The sequence below is a fragment of the Umbelopsis ramanniana genome, assembly GCF_025399195.1.
Source record: "Umbelopsis ramanniana AG unplaced genomic scaffold K450scaffold_12, whole genome shotgun sequence".
Taxonomy (NCBI): Eukaryota; Fungi; Mucoromycota; class Umbelopsidomycetes; order Umbelopsidales; family Umbelopsidaceae; genus Umbelopsis; species Umbelopsis ramanniana.
Genome location: NW_026252098.1, coordinates 45,459 through 67,818, shown reverse-complemented (window position 1 = coordinate 67,818; position 22,360 = coordinate 45,459). Strand labels below are relative to the sequence as shown.

Below are 22,360 nucleotides of genomic sequence, written 5' to 3'. Positions count from 1 at the left end.
CGGGCTTTTGCTTTGGCAAACACAGCCAGAAGCTGTTATAAACTCCGATTTCCGCGTTAAGCTGTTCGGCGAAGCAGGCAATCTTTCAAGCTCATCTCAGCTCTCATCCACAGTTCACAGACAGAAGTTCTCATTCTTATCTGTCGAACTAACAGGATTGTTACAGGATGAACATCGCTTCTCGACCCAAGTTTTTTACTACCAATAAGCGCGGTATGAGTCCTCTATCATTAGTATTGCTTAAACTTGAACTGTAATGCTTCTCCTGCCACGTACGACGTCGATCTGGTTCGACGGCATTGAGATTCGCCACACAACATCCGACTTCATCAACACTATATACACCTTCTATGTAACCAAGATTGTTCAGTTGATTCCGATGCGGTTACTGACCTCCATAAACATTGTCTCTAAATTATAGGCGAAAACTATGAACTTAAAGCCGAGCTCAACAGTGAATATCGCGGCGTTCGCAAAGATGCAGTGAAAAAGGTCATTGCAAACATGACCGTTGGAAAGGATGTTTCAGGCTTGTTTCCTGATGTATTGAAAAATATGCATACCGAGGACCTCGAGTTGAAGAAACTTGTATACCTCTATCTTATGAATTACGCAAAAACTCAACCAGAATTGGTTATTCTTGCGGTCAATACATTTGTAATGGTAAGTTGTTAACATGGACGCATTTTCTGTTTATAAAACCGGCTGTAATTGATTTGCTCACATCGATGAAAGGATACAAACGATACCAATCCGTTGATCAGAGCACTCGCAATCCGTACTATGGGATGTCTTCGTGTCGAAAAAATTATCGATTATCTCACTGAGCCCCTTCGAAAGTGCTTAAAGGTTTGTACTTCACTGCTGGTATTACATTCTGTAACATGTTGTTGGGTACTGACTTGCATACTTAGGATGATAATCCATATGTACGAAAAACAGCGTGCTTGTGTGTTGCCAAACTCTACGACCTCAATCCTGAGTTGGCGCTTGAGAGCGGCTTCGTAGAGACCCTTCAAGAGATGGTCTCTGACATTAATCCTATGGTTGTTGCCAATGCTGTTGTTGCTCTTTCCGATATCAATGAAGCATCACCCGAAACAGTAGTTTTCAAAATCACTGGAGGAACGTTGAACAAATTGCTACATGCATTGAATGAGTGCACTGAGTGGGGTCAGATTTCTATTCTTACTGCTTTGGCAGATTACAAGGCAGGTGATGTCAAGGAGGCTGAGGGAATTTGCGACAGAGTGCTTCCTCGACTACAACATGCAAATGGAAGCGTTGTCCTTTCTGCCATCAAGGTCCTTATGATCAACATGAGGCTCGTGCGAGACGCAAACTTCAACAAAAATTTAGTCAAGAAGATGGCACCACCATTGGGTAAGCATACTGATGATATTTGTGTTTTCTTCTAAGCTTGCGATTTTAATGTTTCTCTTCTTTTCAAGTTACTTTGTTGTCTGGACCTCCAGAAGTACAATATGTTGCACTGAGAAACATAAACCTCATCTTGCAAAAGCGATCGGATGTTTTATCAAACGAAATGAGAGTGTTCTTCTGCAAGTATAATGACCCTCCGTATGTCAAATTGGAAAAGTTGGAGATCATGATTCGGCTCTGCAATGAGCGAAATGTCGACCAATTGCTCAGCGAGTTGAAGGAGTACGTATATATATCTATGTTGATGGATGCTTGACAATTGGAACCTAATCAAGCGATTCTCATTGCTTTCATAGGTACGCCAGTGAAGTCGATGTTGACTTTGTTAGAAAATCCGTCCGAGCTATTGGGCGATGTGCAATCAAGATTGAGGAAGCATCTGAACGTTGTATCAATGTTTTGTTGGATTTGATTAATACTGGTATCAACTACGTTGTGCAAGAAGCAATCGTTGTCATCAAGGCAAGTGAAACCGCTGGAATAGCTGTAAGACAAAGGACATGGCACTAATTGTATATGATATGCAGGATATCTTCCGTAAATACCCTCAAAAGTACGAAGGTATCATCCCTACACTTTGCGAGAACCTGGATGCTCTTGATGAGCCGGAGGCCAAGGCATCTCTAATTTGGATCATTGGCGAATATGCATCGCATATTGATAATGCTGACGAACTTTTGTCTGGATTTTTGGAGAACTTCAAGGAGGAGAACGCACAGGTAGGACTGGATGATTTGATAGATTCATTTTTGAGCATACCTAATATGCTTGTTTGTATATAGGTCCAACTTCAGTTGGTAACTGCGACGGTCAAGCTTTTTTTGAAGAAGCCAAATGAGAATCAGGATATCGTACAACAGGTCCTCCAGACAGCTACCACAGAATGTGAAAATCCAGATATCCGAGACAGAGCATATGTATACTGGCGACTGCTATCTACCGATCCCCAAGCTGCAAAGGCCGTAGTTCTTTCTGACAAGCCGCCGATAGAAGACGAAGATACCGGAGTATCAGCGGCATTGCTCGACGAACTCATATATAACATTGGCACTCTTGCTTCTGTATATCACAAGCCTCCTGAAGCATTCATTGGTGGCAAGAGATATGGTGCTGATAATGTTCAAAAGGCAGTTGCAGAGTAAGGATCTCACAACAAATCTTTTAAATCCCTATGATATACCCGTGTTCTAATGTTCTCCTTACAGACCCGCCGAAGAGGAAGATATCAATGCACCTCCACCCCAAATACAAGCCGCTATCAAAAACAACGATATTGGCAATCTTTTGGATTTGGATTGGGATGATCCGGGCGCTGCTGCTGCCTCAAGCTCATCACAGCCATCTGCTCAAAATGACCTACAAGACTTGTTTTCACCAAGCAGTCCGCAGCAAACACAACAGCAATCTCCAGTAGCAGCAAAGCCCAAATCAAATGTCGATGATATCATGGGTTTGTTTGGTTCCTCTGCCCCTGCCCCAGTACCACAAACATCTGGTTTTCAACAACCAATGTTCCAACAATCTCCACCGCAACAGCAACAGCAGTTACAGCAGAACCTGTTTGGAGGTGACTTACTTTTCGATACACAGCCAGCTGCGCAACCAACTTCACCTCCTCAACAACAGCAAAAAGCAGCACAGAATGACCCATTCGCGGATTTATTTTAAGGGATAATTCTTTTTTTCTTCGTTCTCGTATGTAGACAAAAACACACCAATGTTCTTTATAAAACAGCTTATAAAAAAAATCGGGAGATTGATTCGTGTCTTGCTGATAGGGACTTGATGGAAGATGTTACAACTTTTAGTGATAATTGCAAAGGTATTTTTTTTTGTGGATGACATGGGAAATCATCGACATCGAGGCGTGGCAGCTGTACTGCAGTCGGTCACTCCAGGTGTAGATACTTGCTTAGAATCTCTCTCTTCTACCAAAACCGCCGCCACCGCCTCCTCTACCGCCGTGTCCGTTTCGTATGCGAGGACCTCCACCGAAACCGCGATCAGACCTGTCGCGACCGCCGCCTCCAAACCCACGAGAGGGGCCACCGCTATTACGGAATTGCGATCGTGGTGGTGGTGGGCCGTCGAAAATAGCAACATCGATATAATCGCCGATCATGAACCGTGTCGTCTCCAATGTCTTTTGGTGATCCTGGGAGTTTGCGTTTTTTGCACCAAAAGCTACTCGTCCAATATCTTTGTATGTATAGGTTGCTCGCTGGCTGTCCAGGTAAACGAGGCGGAACGACAATCGTGCATCGGGGAGCTGTGCTTCTGGGTAAACTTCCATGATCAGTTGTGCTATTTCTTCTAAGGTTGCGTTCTTCCTACAAATTTCATTCTTTTTTTTAGCACTTGATATCAAGCATTGTCTGGCACGCGTAGTATAATAATTTACCACGTATATAACTGTAATTCATCTTTGGAAGGAACTCGTTTGAGATCAAATTCGCCAATTCTAAGAAGTAAGGCAAGGGTGTTAAATAATGTACATGACAGCTGTCAATCACGCTTTCATGCGGTAATAAACGTACGGGTGATGGCTTCCTACTTTGCAAAATAACCGCAAAAGAAACGGGCAATCCTGAATTGAAGTGCTGTTAGTGGCGAGATACAGATCACAAAGCTACTAGTCAAGTGCGGACGGGTTCAATAATAGCTGATCACAGCACAAGAAGACCAAGTTCACTGCATATAACCATAAACAAGATCGTCTCCATAAAAGCGGTATTCGATTCTCACCTTTTCTCGATCGACTGTCGTAGACATGGTTAAAGATGTCACAAACCGACAGGTTGCCAGGCGAATATTTGCAGTCACGGCAGGCGGGGTCGGCCGCTTGCCACAACCTGCTGCGGAGAGGGATCATATTTGGATTTTACGACACAAAGATTCATCGAATCCAAAGGACGACCAAACAGTTGGTTCACTAACATGTGTTCCCGGTATGAACGTCTTTTGCGCTCTCATCATCAGCAGATTGAGAGAAGTTGAGACGGAAAATACCCTGTCGTGAAAGTGAACGATATTCAAATGACCATATTTCAACCGGTTTTATTTCCCCCATTGTGCTGTTACATGATAATGCTGATACGAATACAAAGAAAAAGAAAGAAAGAAATGTGTTTGCTTTACTACTACGCTTTTTCAGCCATCATTGCTACGATGGCTGCTCCTACTATTCTTGAATGCTTGACAATGCCAACTGATAACTTGGCGGCAATATGTTCCGGTAACATTTTTTTTAACGTTTTACAGACTCGGGGATGAAATTGTGGGTAATCCTCATAGATATCGCCGCTTATAGCTGTAACGTAATAACAGGATCAGTATGATTACAAAGATATCAACTACAAACTTGCTGGTCGCCAGAAACAACTTACATATAGCAAATCCGGAGCCATCTAGGTCCATTCCTATGCCATGTTCTACCATGTATTGAACAACACTGGCAGTGCCAGCGCCGACCAACATGGTTGCTCTCTCTCCAATGATTTCACATACTTTCTTTACAATTTCCCTGTCAGCCATGCTTGTTGCTCCAACCTTGAGCATGTCTTCGAGAATGACTCTGATGCCATCCAGAGAAGGAGTATCGTCATTTTCACATACATACATGTAGCTCGTGTCAAAGCTAAATGGTGTATTCAGGACTTCAGAGCTTTCTCCTCCAAAAAGCATTTCATTGTCGACAAGATGGATGAGGACAATTCTCACGAGTTCGCCCAAGTATACGCCAGTGGTCATCTTCTCAAAAATGTGAACATTTGGGTTGTTTGATTCTCGATCAAGTTTTCGATCAAACCATGTAGAAGGAAGATATTTCTTCTTAGAGCCGAAGTTGCACCATTCTGTGTTGATAATCATGTCGCTTCCGTCACTTGAAGAGCGAATATGGTTTGCATTTGTCTGAAGCTTTGAGATGTTATCCATCGTTTCATAATATGCGCAGTTTGTTCCAGCGCTATGAACTATGCCAAGCTTAGTGCTTGGGTGCTGGTATGCGTGTGCGAGTAAAGTACAAACTGTATCTAAGGGGGGAAAACAACGAGTCAGACGAAAGTTTTATCAGTTGATAGCTTGAATTTGATATTTTACCATTGGCAATAGCGACTACTCTCACAGAGAGACCTTTTCGTTGGAACCTTGAATGGATTAGTTCAACGACATCACAACCAACGCCGTTGGCATAATCAAATCCGTGGCCTAGGGCAATGATATATCCCTTGTTCAGTGCAGTCTGCTCTACTGCGAATCCAAAACTGATCGCCATAGGGTATACAAACAGATCCTGAGAACCGACTCTGACGAGGAAATCGGATACGCAGTCAGCAATATAGTCAACAAGATCAGCAATATCTTGACCGGTTGCAAGAGCAGCTGGAATCTTGTATTGGTATTGATTGATGGCCAGCTTGCCGCCTTGGCCCTTCAACTTAACTTGGCATACATAGATATCCATACCACTGATTTCCAGGGCAAGGTAAACGCCTTCTTCCTGACCAGTTGGATAGCCTAATTGTATATGATTAGTATCTATTATTCGTTTCTCCCTATAGAGCATCTAAAATTTCCAGGGCAGTCATTTGGCTGGTCCTAGACTGGCTTACCTGTAACAAAAGAAGGAATCATTTTGAGATCGGAAGCATCATCTCTTTCCAAGCCGATTTGCATTTCCTCTCCCATTCGCTTGACTAATTCTGCCAATTGTTGGTCTGAAACGGTAAAAAGCTTCTGAATCTCGGCCAAGGCTTCTACCTGTTCTGGAAAAGCGTATTTCATATCCAAATTTGAGGTCGGATTTAACCGAGTTCGAGCTGGGGAAGGTAAATGATGGATAGTTTGCTCTGCTGCGAGCATGGTCTGTGGTATCTGAGAATAAAAGGTTCCTTTCAAGAGAAAAGCGGTTGGCGGAAACGGGAAATAGTGATTTGCGGGGTACCACATGCAACCGTGTATCACCTGTTTGAATAGTGTGTAACCGCTGTGGCTCTTCCTCTTTGTGGGATTTCACAGGTGCCCCAGACAGCTATGGGAAATTGGCTGGAGAAAAACTTCCAGGAATGAGAGGCTAAATCCACGTTATGTCCATGTGTGCAAGGTTAAACAAATCTCGTTACAGCATTTGCAAACAACAGAAATGGTGGGCTGACAAATGGGTCTTGCCACCACAAAGAAAAGGCAATTTAATGGAAAGCAAAGATAGGTTTTTTACCCGTCAATACAAATTATGGAGGGGACAAACCGTTGCCACAAGGAATAGATGACAAAGGATAAGCTGTCATAAAGACTAGGCGTTCTTAGAGATCAAAAAAATGAAGATGCAAAGGTATCCTGACATATCTTTTTGCATCTTAATCGATGGAAAACGGTAAACGGGCTGAGAACTGCTTCTCATTTTTTTTGGAAAGCGCCTCTTTTATCGTGGTGTGTGGGGAATGTGACATTATCGGTAAGGTGTCATGATATTTCAAATGCTGGGGAAAACAAAAAATTTCTTCCAGAAGATAAATGTCGAATGTAGTAGATTGACCATGATAGGGGATACCAAAGTGGCACTGTCCTCGAAATAAAGTAATTGTTCCTCTACCAGTAGCACTGATTGCTCTATCGACAATATCTAGGATAATCACTTCATCTGCCTAATTTGAACGTGAAGTAATCAACAAATATGGCAGATGTGCCGATTGATTTGAAGAATATAGCCGGTGTCCCCAAGGCATTGTACTATCTGAATGACCGGTTCGGCAATTTCTCTCAATTTTATTTTTTCCAGCAAGGCATCAAATGTTACAGCGTTGTTCCCTCAAAGGAAAAATTGTTGCAGTTTCCCAAGGTTTGGGCTTCCATTCCCGTTACGCATCCATTTGAATGTCTTTGATTATTTATTTACATGTTTACAAGTGAGGAAAAAGAATACTATAAAGTAGAAAGCCATAAAGCATAACATAGCCCATTGCTACGGCAAGAAAGGGAGATCATATCCTCGTGTACAGGACAGCGTTTACAAGAAGCGTAACTGAGAGGGTGTGAAATGCATAGGCTTCCAATCCAGCTTTTCTGGTGCAATAACTCTTCTCTTTTTCTTCCTTCCTTTCTCCCAATTGTCTATGACTTTGTCGCCAAGACAGATGATATGTTGGCCTCTGTAGTACTTGAGAGCTCCAATGTTTTGAAGGGTATGCAGAATGTCTTGTGGTGTTATAGATGTTCGCTGTGATATTTCTTCGATGGTAATTTCATCGGTGGTGCTAAGTAGAAGTTCCACAATGGTTTCCGTCCAATAAGCACGGTAAGAGAGCAAACCTAAATCGGACAACGGTTTTTCGGGGGAACCAACTCTTCCCTCAACTTTGGAAAGTTCATATGAGAACTGAATCAGGAGACGACCAAAACCCATACGCTGGAATTGCGGGAGAGTTAAGATACAAGCCAAATTATAGTTTTCTGAAGATTCCTTTTCTTTTGAAAAATATCCAATAAGGTGGCATCCAAGCTCATCCCGTTGTGTCATACAGTAAAACAAGAAAGGATCAACGTCGTAGTATAAGGTTTTGTGGTCCAAAAAGCATTTTGAAAGCAAGCATAAATTTCGACACCAAGTCTTCTGCTTTCGCCCATCGATTTCGAAGAATGAAATATCTTGGTACCGATAAATTTCGTTGCCAGGAGGGTGTTGTAATTGGCATTTGCTGCGATGTCGCTCAAGTTGCTTGTGGGAAACATAATAACAAAGGCAGAATTCGCAAATGTACAATTTCTCGGCATACGCGTATTCCAATGGATAAGGCGAAAAGTACCAAGCTTCCATTTCGTGCTTGCCCATTTGAATTGTGTTCAAATTTTTAACACGCGCTACTTCACTGACACACTGTGTCATGGAACCGGATGTTCGTAACTTCTCGATTTCCTTTTCTTTAGAGAAAGTCTCTTCAGGGGCAGCAGCAGTGCCTTGATTAGGATCGTCGGGATCCAACAAATCCGTTTCATCATCATGATCATCCATATCTTTGCTGCCTCCAAAGCCAGGTGTTTCTGCATCATCTCCTGGGGTACCCACTTCACCAGCCGCTAAATCTTCCATTCGGCGCTTTTGAGACGGTGTTCCGGCCGAGCTGACCTGCGTCGACATATCTTGAGAACCCTTTTGCTTTCTAGCACCTTTGGAAGAGCGCATTGGAGAATCGGGCGGAGGTGTTTCCACAACGTGTTCTTTGAGTTTCTGCTTCTTGGTTTTTGGGAACTCGATTTCTCGGGATAAGTCAAGTCGCTCGGCAGGTACCCATTCGTCTAGACGTTTGTTAAATTCCACATAATGCACATAATATTCCATTTTGGATGGATCGTCAGTTGGACCGCGAAACGATAGGATTTCAGCTTTACGAAATTCGGCTTCCTGATTTTGCATCAATTTTTTGACGAACAGCTTGCAGCCGATAGGCGATGCAAGAAAATGCTGAGCATTGAGAGCACTGTTCCCTTTCACAGGTGTTGCTCGGTTGGAAGCTGGTGTATCGGCTGTTGATGCCGCCGTGGGGCTTGAATTTCTGCTTGGAAATTCAGAACTCTCTGCTTGAACGGATTCTGGCATGTTGAGAGATTGGAAAGCGTCGGAATTGAATTAACTGTTGTTATTTCCACTAATTGAGTGAGTTAATAGTGGTGCGATCTAGTGAACAATAGATCCTATTGATAGCCGGCGTGAATTCAATCAAGGAATAGAGCTGTTGGTAATAATGCAAGGGACTGAATTCCGCAGTCGATTACACACCTTCACTATTGCCAACACTTGACACAAGGAAATGTGAGATCTGACCAGTAAGTGTTATGATGATGTCAGTGTTATAGTCAGCCAATCAAATTCAGCTCATCCAATTGCTGAATAATTGATTTGTAAGTACTAAATTTAAACTGCCAAAGCCAGTCAAACTCAGTGTCTACCAAACAAAAAAACCTGCGATAACACACTACCCACAACATTTCAAACCGCAGGATCTTGGCGTTATCTATATCTTAAGATAACGCTGTTTGGGATGTTTAAACGTGGCTTAGGTTCATAGATTAGATTTTGGCACGTTAATAAAGGTATCAGTTTTACGCTCGCTACATAATAAAATCCACGATTTGGATTCGTACCAAACATGAGTCCATTACGAGGGTACTATAAACTGGTAACCAGCAACTGCTGTTGAGTCATTGCATTTAGATGTTATAGATGACACAATTCATACTTGACCATCTTTCACTCTAGGGTAACTGGTGTGACCAACAACCATAACAAGTAGTTGGCTGTGACGGAGCCATATCGACACTGAACGTAATTTTATTTTCAAGTTGTTATAGATGTCATTAAAAGTATCGTATTTGTCCTGATCTGTTCAAACGGAATAAAAAAAAAGGACGTATAACGGTATAATCATGACAATATCGACTTACCGCGGATGGACATGGACCTAAGTTTGTGTCCAGTCTCGTGAGCTCATACCCCATTTTCCAATTTCCCACAGGGTGGATGACACAGCGCGCCTCTCTTACCTCAGGAAACACTTCGAGCATCGGTGGAAGGAGATATGAATAGATTGTTATGAGCATCGTGCGCAATTGAATGCGTGCCTCATGGCAAAGCACCTTTACGGCAATACATGCCTCATTTGTGGCAATACATGGCTAACTGAAAATCTATTTTTACAGACAGTCTCAAATGGCACACAGACGATCGACCATCTAAGGCTACTCGTGGGACTTTTAACGATCATGAGAAACCCACCTTAAGCTATGCTTAGCTGTCAGCCATCGTAGAATAATTTAGCTGCTTCGACCACCATCAGCTGCCTCTAACCAATTGTAATTATTGGTGCAGATGTCCAGTTATTTGGCCTCATGGCTTGCGTACCCCCCAACAAACTTAGGTAGTCTCACTTTTTTTTTATCGCTGTTTTTGCTGGTTTTGTTGCAATATTTGTGACGGGGAAGTGAAAATCTCAGAAGTGACGATGAAAGATGACAGAAACCTATGGGGCATTAAGCACTTAGCCAATAGCAATTCGCGCTCGGTGAACCCTCCGCAAAGCGGACCTCTCCCAAAAAAAGAATTTTTTGAGAAGTGCGGCCTGCGGGGATTGTGTAATGGTCCGGTCTCGGCCTTGCTTTCCCACCTTGGTAAGGGGGATGATGAAAATCATTCAGGAAGATGACACTGCAGATGGTATGGGTCTTATATTGAAGCTTAGGTTATTTGACATTCACAAAGAAGAACTCATGTTCTTTTAAATCGAGGGTACCATACACATTTGGGCGACTAGAGCGAATAATTTACTCAGCCAAGAACGATTGGCCGTTTATTGCTCACGGTGACGAAAAGAGCTTTTTGCAAGCACCGTGGAAAAGTTCAGCATCCACTAACCTAATTTGGAACATGGTGGTCTCAGCCTTTTACAGCGCATATATAAAAAGTGACCCAGATGCTCTTCGCTCTCACTACTTTACTACACTTAACACACCCAAACCCCAATAATTCATAATGGATCCTGGTCATCAATTATTGCAAAAGCTCAAGCTTGTTCCTAATCTCGTCAACGAAGATCCTTCCATTATCACTCCTGTAATTATCCTCATGTTATGATCACTGAAGTTTTACGGCTAAGTTTCATGGTTTACTCACTCGTCGTTTCCTTACAGACCAATACCTCATTTATGGAGATGCCCTGGTCAGATTTCTCCAAGCTTTTGGCACAACAGAACAGAAGAGCATCTGCATCAAGTAATAACAGTGATGAAACTTCCTCTACTTCCACTAATAACGACCAAGATATCAACGACGAAAGTCTTGGTAATTGGGATGCTCAAATTGGCTACCAAGAAGGAGACAAGATTATTCGAAATCACTAAAAGCTATAGACTACTTTCGTCTTCATTGCTTTGACATTCACACTGCATTTTTTTCTCATATCCACATTTTGTAATTCTTTCTCTGTTTGCTTTTATAACAACTCATAGTCACTTCCTCATCTGATGATTATCTGATGATTCAATCAAATTTGTTCTTTTGCTCGTCAATTTATCTTACCTACCATGGTGAAGCCTGATGATAGTAGTATTGTCGTGAGTTGTTGCACTATCGATCACTTAGACTTTGGGTGGTGAAATTCTCACTTTGGTCGAAATTGCGCTCTTATCACTGGACTGCTAACAAACAAAAAAATGGAAGCACTAAAAAAAAAAATATCTCACTTTGCTCTTCCGCGGCAAAAGCACCACTTGTAGAAATGGAAAGTTACGCCTATCTCGACAGCTTGGATGATCCGATATCCCTTTTCGATAGGGAAATACGACGCATTATCAAAAGCCCCTCTACCTCTCATAACAAGCCTGATCGCCTGCTCTTATCAGTACTTCAACGCTGCATTCACTACATCCATAGACAAGTTCGATATCGCAACGATCCACGGTATCTACGCATATGGCTGATGTATGCATCCTATTATCCTGATCCACTGCATGTATTCAATTACTTGGAACGAACAGAGATAGGAAAACATCTTGGCGCCTTTTACTATCATTACTCTAGTCATTTGGAACAAAGTGGAAGGTACCTTGAAGGAACATATGCCTTTGACACAGAGAATAGCTTCTCTTTAATTGTTCGCATTTAGGATTTCCGAAGCTATCAATACACTGAGAGCAGGAATTGATGCGCAGGCACAGCCCCTAAATCGATTGCAGAATCGCATTTGGTCGCTACAAAAAAGGTATGCCTGTCATCAATTGACATGCACTGAAAAACAAGCACAACATCAACCCGATGACCAGAATAAGCCAGTCGCCTCAATCTTCTTGAAGTTACCGCATGATTATAGGAAGTACAGGTTTCCCGTAGCCCTGGAGATACATGATAATGCCGCAAAACGATGTCAGTTAATTATAGAAGTAAGCTATTAGTCTAACTTGCCACGTGTGATAAAGCGGAGGGTAAATATGGTTTGATAGGCCAAGCTGTTTGACATCCAGGCTGAAAGTCGTCACACAGATAACGATGTGCCTTTGAAAATAACACACTCAGCTAAACGTAAACGAAGCACATACGGGAAGTCCATACGAAAGAATGAACAGCAACTGTCTTTTGAGGAAATGCGGGTCAACGATACATTTCTTCCTTCCAACTTGGCAACTATGGAGAGCCTTTGGCATACTGGTCATATTGACAGAGAGTCGACGAAGAACAATTGTAACGACAGATCGAATCCAACGGAACACTTCATCACCGAAGATATCGTCGAAATTTCTTGCACATCTGAAAATTCTAAAGCGGGCCTGCATACATTTCCACACGGTAAGTTTACCCTTGTACATATAGTTTATCTTTAGTAGTCTACCAATTTTTCTATAATAAACGACAAACTGAATGAATGGGAGCTTCGGTGTTTCTAGTGTCTCGTCAGGGAAGCAGAAAACTGGAGCATATCGTCAAAAATCAACCATGGAGGCAACCTCTAGGAATATTGCGATCCTCAGACAGACGGTCACTGGGAATAGATATTGGCGAACGATTTTCAGAAGGGCACATTGGACACAATTCGAATACAGCTCGACTTACAGTTGATGCTTTTCGTAGCATATCGCCGTCTGCGATACAAATCACTATCCAGTTTTACGATGGAATTGTCAGACGGTTAAAAGCAAGTCTACAAGCAGATGAAGACTACTATGAAAGTAGGGAGGAACAGATACCACTCAAAGCAAGCTTGGTGAGGTTATCTCACAAGAAGTCAGCAAGATTTGTTCCTTTCATACTTCGCATTACTCCATATAGCTTGTCCATTGTCGACTCTGTGGCTCAAGGTGGGCATGCTCGCGTGTTTAAGGCTAGAGATATGCACAACGCAATATATGCTGTGAAGATACAGCTACCATCCTATACCTATGAGTACTGCATGCTGAAGCGTACTGTAGCCGCCCTAGGTCATCATTCTTCCAGATTCATAGTGTATCCTATATCGTTTCATCTTTTCCAGAATGCAAGTTGTCTTGTAATGGAATACTGTTCTCAAGGCACTCTGCTGGCTGCCGTGAATAAGGTTAAATTGTTCAGCACTCAAGCTACCTCGATGACATCAGGTCTTGCAGAGCCATTAGCCATGTTCTTGACCATTCGATTGCTCAAGTGCGTTACCGCCCTCCATTTAAACGGCTTCGTTCATGGAGATATCAAACCAGATAATGTCATGTTGAATTTTCAGAAGCCAGACTCGCAAACATCAGGAAAGCATGCCTCCACTGTCTATACTGGTTGTGATGATGAATACTGGGCATTGAAAAAAATCAAGATCATTGACTTTGGAAGAACACTTGATTTGAACCTATTTCCCAGTGGCCAAAAATTCATAGCAGGCTGGAATACCAATGTGCATGATGACCCTCCTCAGACCCTTCGACATGGCGAATGGGAGCCTTGGATCCTAGACTATTGGGGTATCGCGAAAGTTATCTACTGCTTATTGTTTGGACAGCACATGCAAGTTGTCCCTGCCGGAGGACAATGGGTCATAAAGCAAAACTTGAAACGAGGATGGCATACGCCAATTTGGAAGAAGACGTTCAACATATTGCTGAATCCAACTCAAAATCTACCCATGACCAGCTTGTTGCAGGAATTACAAGAAGAGATGCAAACCTATTTGATAAGAAGAGATGAGCAATCCAAAAAGAAATTATCAAACATGCTAACAGAACTGGAAAATGTGTTGAAATAAAAGAGTTGATTCTGTCGATATATATATTACATTTTTAAGAAAGCCTACACTGTACAAGAACACCTGCTTTCTATGCAACTACGCTCTGATCTGGAACTTGCCAGCTTTTGTCACACTTCTAACACCTTTGTATGGCTTGTATCCTTCTCTGAATAGTCGCAACGTATCCACCTTCAGGCCAGATACAGCATACATGCTAATTTGGAACTGCAACATGATGGTGGTACCCGTTTCATGAGTTGCAGAGCTGATAAAAATGTTATTATTAAAATCTAAGAACGTTGCGTGCACATTTACTTTCGCTACATACCCGTTGCTGTAGGTTCCCGATAGCATTGGTGTTCGATCACGAACTTGAATCTTGGAAATCTCCCATTTAATAGACTAGATGTATCAATGTCAGTAACAGGGGTATATACCGTGATATATGCACCAACCTATTCATCATACCTTGGTCACTGGATCATACATGTACTGTCCAACGTTACATGTTGCGTTCACAGTGGTTGTGTTTTTACTCATAGGGATGGTCACTACCACTTTTTCGATCGGCTTTCCGTCCGTAGATCGTGGATTGATGGAAATGTCGAATTTACCGCCGGTCGCTGTATTGTAGAACTGAGGTTTGACGTGAAGCGGTAAAAGTTGTTGTGGTGGTAAGTTCACCCTGCGTAGAAGAAATATGATACTGAGTTAAACTGCCCAAAGAATTACAGCTTGTAGAAAAGTCGCAATTGCTCCTGCTACTAACCTGTAACTCATGAGACTAAAATGGCCATCTGGAGGAACGAACGAGAGAACTTTATCACTCTCCCACTTTTGATATCTATATGAAATTCCAAAGAGTGTTAAAATCCGCAACAAAGTCACTCTATATCACAAATTTCTGGGCACTGACCTCACACACGGATGAAATGAGACATCGTCTAGAATTCTGTGATTTATGAAGTTGAGAGCCAAGTCCGGCATACCTAAAAAGTTCAATAAAAGCCAATTGTCAGATTTCTAAGGATAATGAAGCCCGTATACCGATTGTTACATTCTTACCGGACAGTCGGCAGTTCACATTGACAGTACCATGAGCTTCACATGATACAATGGCACCGTTACTACAAAAACATGATGTTAGAAAGAATCCTTAACGTCAAAGGCCAAAGTAGACTGCACACGATTATATACTTACGCCTCAATAGTGGCATCGATTTCTTCAATAATATCAAAATAGATTTCATTTTGGGCATACTTGACACCAGCTTTTCTCCAAGGTATACTAGACATGGTAGATTGCGGAAGCTTTTGCCCGACCCTAACATCAAACAGAAACATAAGACACTCATCACCGTGTGACATGGGAGAAAAGAAAGTATCACTGACCCTGAAGCAGCCACAACAGTGTTCATCACCTTATTCATGATAGTTGGAGGGAGAATGATTTGCTTAAGAGCATTAGGTTCGGTTGTAAGTGGGTATCCATAGTCCATCATTTCTTCCAAAAGCTGTAAATAAATGTCAGTCACATTGATTCCATGTTGACTACCAAGTGTTAAAAGAACAACCCTCGCTTACTTGATATACGATGACGAAGTTGTCGCGAATGGACACTTCCGAAACATCTCCAAGGTAATCAACAAGTATATCAATTATGCGATGTATCATCTCAAATACAAGCAAAGGATCAACTAAGGATATCGAAACATATAAGATACTATACAGCTCTCCGCTAGTCTCACATGATGGCAAGCAACTAACCTTCTTTATCAACCGGACAAAGCCATACCAAGCCGTCCCTTAGTACGTGCAACAACAGATATTTTGATGTCTCGAGAATAGGAGGAACATCTTCTTTGGTAAATGAGACTTCTTTGGCGTTTTTATCCGAGTTGGAAGCAGTGTGATTGATGGGTCCGGAAGCAAGGAACTTCGCACTCTCATCGCTAAAGACATCAACAATTTGCCTCGAAATGATGCTTCGCCAGTGCTTTTCTATAATGATCTTTCTGCAAGAATCTGGTATTAGACAACGATATACGCACTAAGATAGAATTGAATAGCAACATACCCTTGACCATTGACTACAAAAAGTGAGTTGATCATCACTAAGGTTCTGTAAGCTTGGCTGTAAGTGCTGGCGGAAATCGAGCGCGAACCAGCCATAGAGCGTTTTCGGTACTGTATCGAAACGTTTCAATACAATTCTTTTTCGGTAACTTGCATTTTGATAGTCAGAACACGATTCCTTAACGACAAGTGAGCTGTTTCGTTTTGTACAAGAATCAACATAATACGATATTACATAATTATTGAAAGTTAGCTCCCAAAGGCTATTGGGGGAACTGGTTGGAAGCTCATCTACGAGTAACAACCAGGAAATTCCTGGTCTAATATATCATCTGTTATCGTTTAAAATGTTATGAATATATATGCTTATTCTTTGCCCTCTACATCAGGTGAAAGAAAAAGGTACAAGCGTCAAAGTGGCATTTGCTTCAAGTAGGAGGCAAGTCAGTCATTAAAAACAGCGAAGGAAAAACACCTAGTGATATTGCAGAAGGAAACAGGTGTACTCGGGAACTGTCAATTTACACTGCGGCACAATGTAAATAAAATGTATCCGTGTAATCTCTCTGTTCTCAAGTGCGAAGCGTATTGACAATGGCAAAAAACTATGTTCCTGCAATAAAATTATCTCCCATTACCATTATGGACTTGTACCCATCAAGTAATACTAGTTTTAATGCTGTTCTCTAGGTGTTTTAGTTGTTCTGAATAACATTAAACTGTGCACTCATCTCCACTGTTGCATTACATTCTACTCGATATCATTAATTCTATTCTTCCGCCTTCGTTAACGCTCGCTTTAACCTTTGTAAGGTCTTCCACTATGATGTCGGCACCAGCTGCTTCAAGCTGTTGCAAGGAATGCGTCGTCAAACAGGCGATAACAAACATACCTGCCGCTTTTGCGGACTTAACACCAACCGCCGAGTCTTCAAACACCACACACTGGGCTCCCTTATATCCTAATACCTCTGCGGCCTTAATCCACCTATATGTCGAAATCTTAGTATGACCACAGCTGTACTTGGTTTGGTTAGGTAAATCATGACTTACCCTTCTGGATCTGGTTTTCCTTGGGAAACGGTATCACCTGCGAACAAAGCTTTTGGTCGATCAAGCTGACACTGCTGTAGTCTGGCTAGGGCCGTTCTCAGTTTTGCGCCTGTATACATACCAAAGCGTTCGCATGGAATAGCAGCGTACAAATCGGCAGCACCGGGTGCAAGAGCAACCCCATTGGAGTTAGCAGCAAGTTTGCGTTCATACATATCGACGATATCTGGAGTGATATCTTTCGGATTCCAGTATAGCATGGTATCGCGCATTGGACGTCCATGTGACATTTTCAGGATCTATAGGGGTAGGTAAGAAGTATTGAAAAGCTGACTAGGTTGTCGACAAACTTACTTCTTGAGCATCCAGTCCATATGTGGCAGCATATTCTTCCCAGAGCTCTGTTACGGCTGGTGTAGTATCTATTAAGGTTCCATCCATATCAAAGAGTGTGCACTCGAATATGAGATTTTCTTGTGACATATTGTTCTTTTGGTGAAGGAGTGGAATAAGCCGTACATGGTGTATGGAACAGCGTGGCAGTGAGTCAGTCAACTTTTTTTGGCACGGCTGAGTTTACTGATTGATCGACTCCGCTATCCTACCTAACTGTCAGCTAGGGGAGCATGAGCGAGATGTTTTAGAGGCAGTTGCTCTACTTTGGCTCTTACCAACGTAAAATGAATGAATTATCAGACGAAGAATCTCATTAGACTTGGAAGCTGTAGTAGCGATTTACCATAATATAGGCCAGTTTTAATATACGGCATGCAAGACGTTCGTGCACCGGAAAGGTAGGGTCGGAAACCCTAATCCAAACAAAAACGAACGTATAGGAACTCCATCAATCAAGGGAATGCAAGATATGATCCCGGGCTACAAAGACGGTAGAATGCGCGGGGTTGCATTTGGGCCAAATTGTTGGTGTGGTCACCAGTCACCGCTGCCCAATAATTTTCGTGCCTATCCTACCAGCATTTTCCGACCTCACTTTTGACCTTGGCACATTCAACAATGAGTTCAGTCTCTTCGCACGATGGAAGTGACAAGGAATTATTCCACCCTCCTCGCCTACCTGACACTTTGGCCCCACGCTTCGCTTACTTGAGAAAGACTGACATTCTGGACACACTTGACTCCAACCGGTTTCGTGATACTGATGCCTGGAGCGTAGCTGCTACCATTGACGATCAGGAGTCGGTGTTGAGCGGACATGGCGGATCCAACTTAACCAGTATTAGCGGAAGGCACTCGATGAGCGAGAGAGCAGATGAAGGTGACGATAACTCTACGCTAGACGGTATAAGCAACAACGCTAGACCTCCCGTGAACAGCTCCCTTTCTCAGCAACCTCAGATTCTTGAAGAAATGATGGATGTTAACATCGATACCCAGAGTGAAAACGACGACGATAAAGACGATGATAAGGGATCTCGATCTAACGCAGCAGAATTTGGAGATGACAGATCGGCTGTGGCCGACTTTGGTGATGATACGCCCGACAATATCACAGATAACAACGTTGTCAGTGACGAGATCACTGCCCCACCACAACCTCAGCCCAGCTTCGCTGTATCCAAGTCTTATGTTGAACTCATGGAGGAAAATGAAATGTTGCAAAATCAGCTACGCAACCTGGAGTTAGCGCATAAACAACAAGCACTGATGATGGATAACCTCAAGACTATGGTTTCCGGTTCGGATGGATTTAAGGAGAATGACCGACAGAAACTCAATTTCGGAACTTCATCCAGCAATGGTAGCATTGGCAGCGTGAACAGTGATAGTAACCGCCAGTTATTGGTACCTTCACAATCACCTACCCAAATGCACAACCACCAAAATAACCATCACCATAACCACAATCATCATCAACATCATCCTCATCAACATCTACAGCAGCAACCAAGTTTGCCTCTCTCAGCCAGCGACTTCGAGCTCCTTGATAATCGATCACAACCCATCATAAATTCTCAGTCGATTGGACAAAAGTTAGAAGTCTTTGTCAATCAAGTCTCCGACGTGATCAGCTCTATTGTAACAACACCTACCTCTGAAGCTGCCGAAGACAATGGCACGTTGCATTTCGAAATAGAGCAGCAATTATTTCAAGAGCTCGCTAACGCTTACCTAACGACTTTACCATTTGGTACCGAGAACCACAATTTGCTTAATACAGCTTATTCTGATCAGATAACCCGTTTCAATTCTACTCTGGGAGCTAATTTTGCAAAATGGTATCGAAAGCAAACTGTTCAAAGTTTGTCTCTCAACCCTGCCACCAAGCAATACCTTGCCAACAAACGTCGCGAACTCACCTCTTCATTCTCGCATCTTTTGCAATCCAAGTCCATCTCTACCACGGTAGAACAATTGAACTCACATGATGCATGGAACAACTTGCTTGACTTGACAGCCGAGCTTAGTCTCGAAATCCATGCCGGTGCAGCGGACGTATTTGCTCAACCCATTGCCCCAGGTAGCAAGTTTGACGATGAGGTCATGCGTGACTTGAAGCCCTTGACTGGCGATAAGGAATCGAGACCGCAAAAAGTCGTAAACAAGACAATCAGTCCTTTGTTTATTGATGAAGAAGAGCTTGTGGTATTGCCAGCAAGAGTTCTCTTGGAGTAGATATCGTTTCTTTCCCCGTTCCCTTATATTAGCCCATTACTGTCCATATTCGCTCGTTTACTTTTCTTTTTCCCCCACTTCTGTCATTTTTTGACTCCATAACCGAATGAATTTCGTTTTTCGTCGTGATATCTCTCATTCTGATTTATAGTCGAAGACTAATATGTATATGGCGGCGGCCGAACTGTTGAAATCTGTCAATAAATTCAATTCGTTTGTATAAGAAAAGCTTTGTATTGAGCATCGATTACAGCTACTAATCTATATGAATGCAAATTATAATGATCTTGATACAATGATAGAAGTTACAGTAGGTTGGAAAGGTGATTTTACAAGTTGAGGAGAATATGTACATGCCAGCATTATGCTAAAAGTGGGGGAAGAGCGTATTATGCGCACTCTCGTTCATCACCAAGGTGATCGTTCCATAGCTCGAGCTTTTCGTTAAAATCACGCAAGAGCTGCAACAATCCGCCTTGACGATGGCCATTATCGTTAATAACACCACAACGGGCTGTCAGACTTTTAACAACACCTTGTAAAGTCGTTCGGTGTTTGTCAGTTGTCACGTTGATTTCTGGCTTTGACGACTTCGCTTTGGCCTTAAGATCCTGCAAGCCCTGTAACAAGTCTTCCAATCCTTGAGACTCCTAAATTTGTGGGCACAACATCGTTAGTTGAACCAGACATATATCAAAAGCCAAGTAAACGACATCTTACTTTGTTATCATATTCCACGGATTCGTATAAGCTTCTTTCATGTTCCATTTCAGCGTGTAATGTCTGTCGTCTTGTTCGAATTTCAAGTAATTTGGCTCGAAGTTTTTTCCCTTGACTCACTTCAGTTCTCCGATCCTTCTGCAGCGCTTCATTTTCATTCCATAGATTCATCTAAAGTCAGATATCAATATAGTGTTCATGTAGCATTCATCATTTGACTACTCCTTACCTGCTCAATGAAGATCGTTTCTGCCTGTTTTTTGAATAGTTTGACAGCAGCTTTGGCTTCGGAATCAGATGCTGTTGACCTGCAGCAACACCCAATATGTACACTTTAGTCACATTGACTTTGTTTGCTTGCATACAAAGAGGAAACGGAGCTTACTTCATCGTCTCTAGTAGAACTTCCCCAACCACTGATGCGACAACCGTCATCTCATTGACAGCTGGTGGCTCATCTCTAGCCGTTGACCTCGTATAGTTTCTTCTTGTTATTGGTTGTGAAAACGATGGCCGATCCACATTTATACTTGCACTTGTACTTTCATGCACTGTTTCAATTTGCCCTGTTTCTTGGGCAGGCAAAGATGCCTCTGGTCCGGTTGTGATGTGATCTAGCTGCATGATTTTACCAGGCTGCGTATCTTCAATTAAGCTGGTGTTCGCAAGATCATCCTCTAGCTCATTCATGCTCTCCGGTTCGCCCGTGCCTTCGTTCCCTTGACTGGATAGCATGGTGGATACATTGTCGTCTGCTAAATTCAGGCTCGGTGTTATTGGCGGTTCACTAATAGATTGTAAATTAGACATGCTCATTTTCCTCCTCTTAAATTTCTGTGTATCCGTGCTCGTCACGATAGGTCGTATTGGCAAGTCGGCAGGAGTTTCAGGTGTTTCCATACCAATTTGAAATGATTCGTAGATCTCGCCTGCTCGAACAAACGCTGACTTTTGGGATTGACCTCGATCTAATGAAGGCGGTGGCGTCAAATCACCCACACTTGAAGCATTGTTCCTCGATGATGTTAAGCTCATATCCATTTCATTGTCGACGCTCTGCAATTCTGACCATTAAGTCGGTTAGCCTTGCACCCTCGACATATGATATTTGAATCCAAACCGTGGCTTACCAGTGTGACGGCCAGGAGCATGATCTGAACCGGCGTTGAAAGAATTAATACTACCTTGCCGATGGGGAGAAGGTGGCAGCGGCGTCATGAAAAAGGGCTGGGCAATCGAATCGACATTGAGGAAAGAGTCTAGAGTGTCTCTGCTCGCCGATGGGTATATCTCGTTCGTATCAGAGTCATGCCTCCGAGCAAGTTCAGGAGGTTCGAGCTGGTCGGTTCCCGGTGTAGGAGTGTCGTTATGATACTCTGGCGATGGTGTGCTGCATTCGCTAACGGATGGTGTGAACGAGATTTTCAGTGGACTTGCTTTAGAGATATAATCGCTTGAATAAATCAAAAGTTAGCGTGCTGAAGGTGGCAATTATTTGCCATGGGAAAACCTACATACCTTTGGATGCGACGCTTTTGAAGTGATCTCCTCCGCGCCTCCATTGAGATTAGTTATTTCCAATTTCAAAAGAACCAGGTGAGCTATTATCAAGATATAACGAGTTTGAGGGCTGAGCGTGATGGAAACGCGCTCGGTGATAACCGTCACAAAAAAATGATGAGGACAAATTCTTTTGCTAG

General features: G+C 42.6%; 8 protein-coding genes across 8 annotated transcripts; 3 read left to right on the top strand and 5 right to left on the bottom strand.

Moving 5' to 3' along the window:
* Positions 1-167: 167 nt before the first annotated feature.
* Positions 168-3,111, top strand: K450DRAFT_269671 (uncharacterized protein; the record flags this gene model as incomplete). Its single annotated transcript, XM_051592932.1, has 9 exons — positions 168-213; positions 422-663; positions 736-849; positions 915-1,383; positions 1,452-1,665; positions 1,740-1,929; positions 1,971-2,162; positions 2,226-2,581; positions 2,649-3,111. The coding sequence occupies 9 exons, from the start codon at positions 168-170 to the stop codon at positions 3,109-3,111; spliced, it is 2,286 nt and encodes a 761-aa protein (XP_051446879.1).
* A 125-nt stretch (positions 3,112-3,236) lies between these two features.
* On the bottom strand, positions 3,237-4,369 carry K450DRAFT_229658 (uncharacterized protein). The gene is made up of 4 exons (XM_051587122.1): positions 4,189-4,369; positions 3,981-4,030; positions 3,845-3,904; positions 3,237-3,773 (listed from the first exon to the last, which is right to left on the bottom strand). Exons 1-4 carry the CDS (start codon positions 4,213-4,215, stop codon positions 3,356-3,358), a joined length of 555 nt encoding a protein of 184 aa, XP_051446878.1. The 5' UTR covers positions 4,216-4,369; the 3' UTR covers positions 3,237-3,355.
* A 103-nt stretch (positions 4,370-4,472) lies between these two features.
* K450DRAFT_229655 (uncharacterized protein) lies at positions 4,473-6,883 on the bottom strand. Its single transcript, XM_051587121.1, has 4 exons — positions 6,057-6,883; positions 5,545-5,961; positions 4,830-5,477; positions 4,473-4,753 (listed from the first exon to the last, which is right to left on the bottom strand). The coding sequence occupies exons 1-4, from the start codon at positions 6,391-6,393 to the stop codon at positions 4,584-4,586; spliced, it is 1,572 nt and encodes a 523-aa protein (XP_051446877.1). The 5' UTR covers positions 6,394-6,883; the 3' UTR covers positions 4,473-4,583.
* A 302-nt stretch (positions 6,884-7,185) lies between these two features.
* On the bottom strand, positions 7,186-9,230 carry K450DRAFT_229653 (uncharacterized protein). Its single transcript, XM_051587120.1, has one exon. The coding sequence runs from the start codon at positions 9,035-9,037 to the stop codon at positions 7,451-7,453; it is 1,587 nt and encodes a 528-aa protein (XP_051446876.1). The 5' UTR covers positions 9,038-9,230; the 3' UTR covers positions 7,186-7,450.
* A 4,434-nt stretch (positions 9,231-13,664) lies between these two features.
* Positions 13,665-14,567, top strand: K450DRAFT_229647 (uncharacterized protein; the record flags this gene model as incomplete). Its single annotated transcript, XM_051587119.1, has 1 exon — positions 13,665-14,567. One exon carries the CDS (start codon positions 13,668-13,670, stop codon positions 14,193-14,195), a length of 528 nt encoding a protein of 175 aa, XP_051446875.1. The 3' UTR covers positions 14,196-14,567.
* On the bottom strand, positions 14,235-16,336 carry K450DRAFT_229642 (uncharacterized protein). The gene is made up of 11 exons (XM_051587118.1): positions 16,255-16,336; positions 15,945-16,192; positions 15,762-15,874; positions 15,570-15,691; positions 15,379-15,501; positions 15,243-15,304; positions 15,094-15,166; positions 14,947-15,021; positions 14,646-14,862; positions 14,506-14,579; positions 14,235-14,442 (listed from the first exon to the last, which is right to left on the bottom strand). Exons 1-11 carry the CDS (start codon positions 16,287-16,289, stop codon positions 14,274-14,276), a joined length of 1,311 nt encoding a protein of 436 aa, XP_051446874.1. The 5' UTR covers positions 16,290-16,336; the 3' UTR covers positions 14,235-14,273.
* Positions 16,337-18,213: 1,877 nt separating this feature from the next.
* Positions 18,214-20,159, top strand: K450DRAFT_229631 (uncharacterized protein). Its single transcript, XM_051587117.1, has 2 exons — positions 18,214-19,430; positions 19,880-20,159. Exons 1-2 carry the CDS (start codon positions 18,321-18,323, stop codon positions 19,892-19,894), a joined length of 1,125 nt encoding a protein of 374 aa, XP_051446873.1. The 5' UTR covers positions 18,214-18,320; the 3' UTR covers positions 19,895-20,159.
* K450DRAFT_298233 (uncharacterized protein) lies at positions 20,153-22,354 on the bottom strand. Its single transcript, XM_051593684.1, has 6 exons — positions 22,179-22,354; positions 21,791-22,113; positions 21,046-21,724; positions 20,890-20,968; positions 20,661-20,831; positions 20,153-20,590 (listed from the first exon to the last, which is right to left on the bottom strand). The coding sequence occupies exons 1-6, from the start codon at positions 22,220-22,222 to the stop codon at positions 20,330-20,332; spliced, it is 1,557 nt and encodes a 518-aa protein (XP_051446872.1). The 5' UTR covers positions 22,223-22,354; the 3' UTR covers positions 20,153-20,329.
* Between the last annotated feature and the right edge of the window lie 6 nt (positions 22,355-22,360).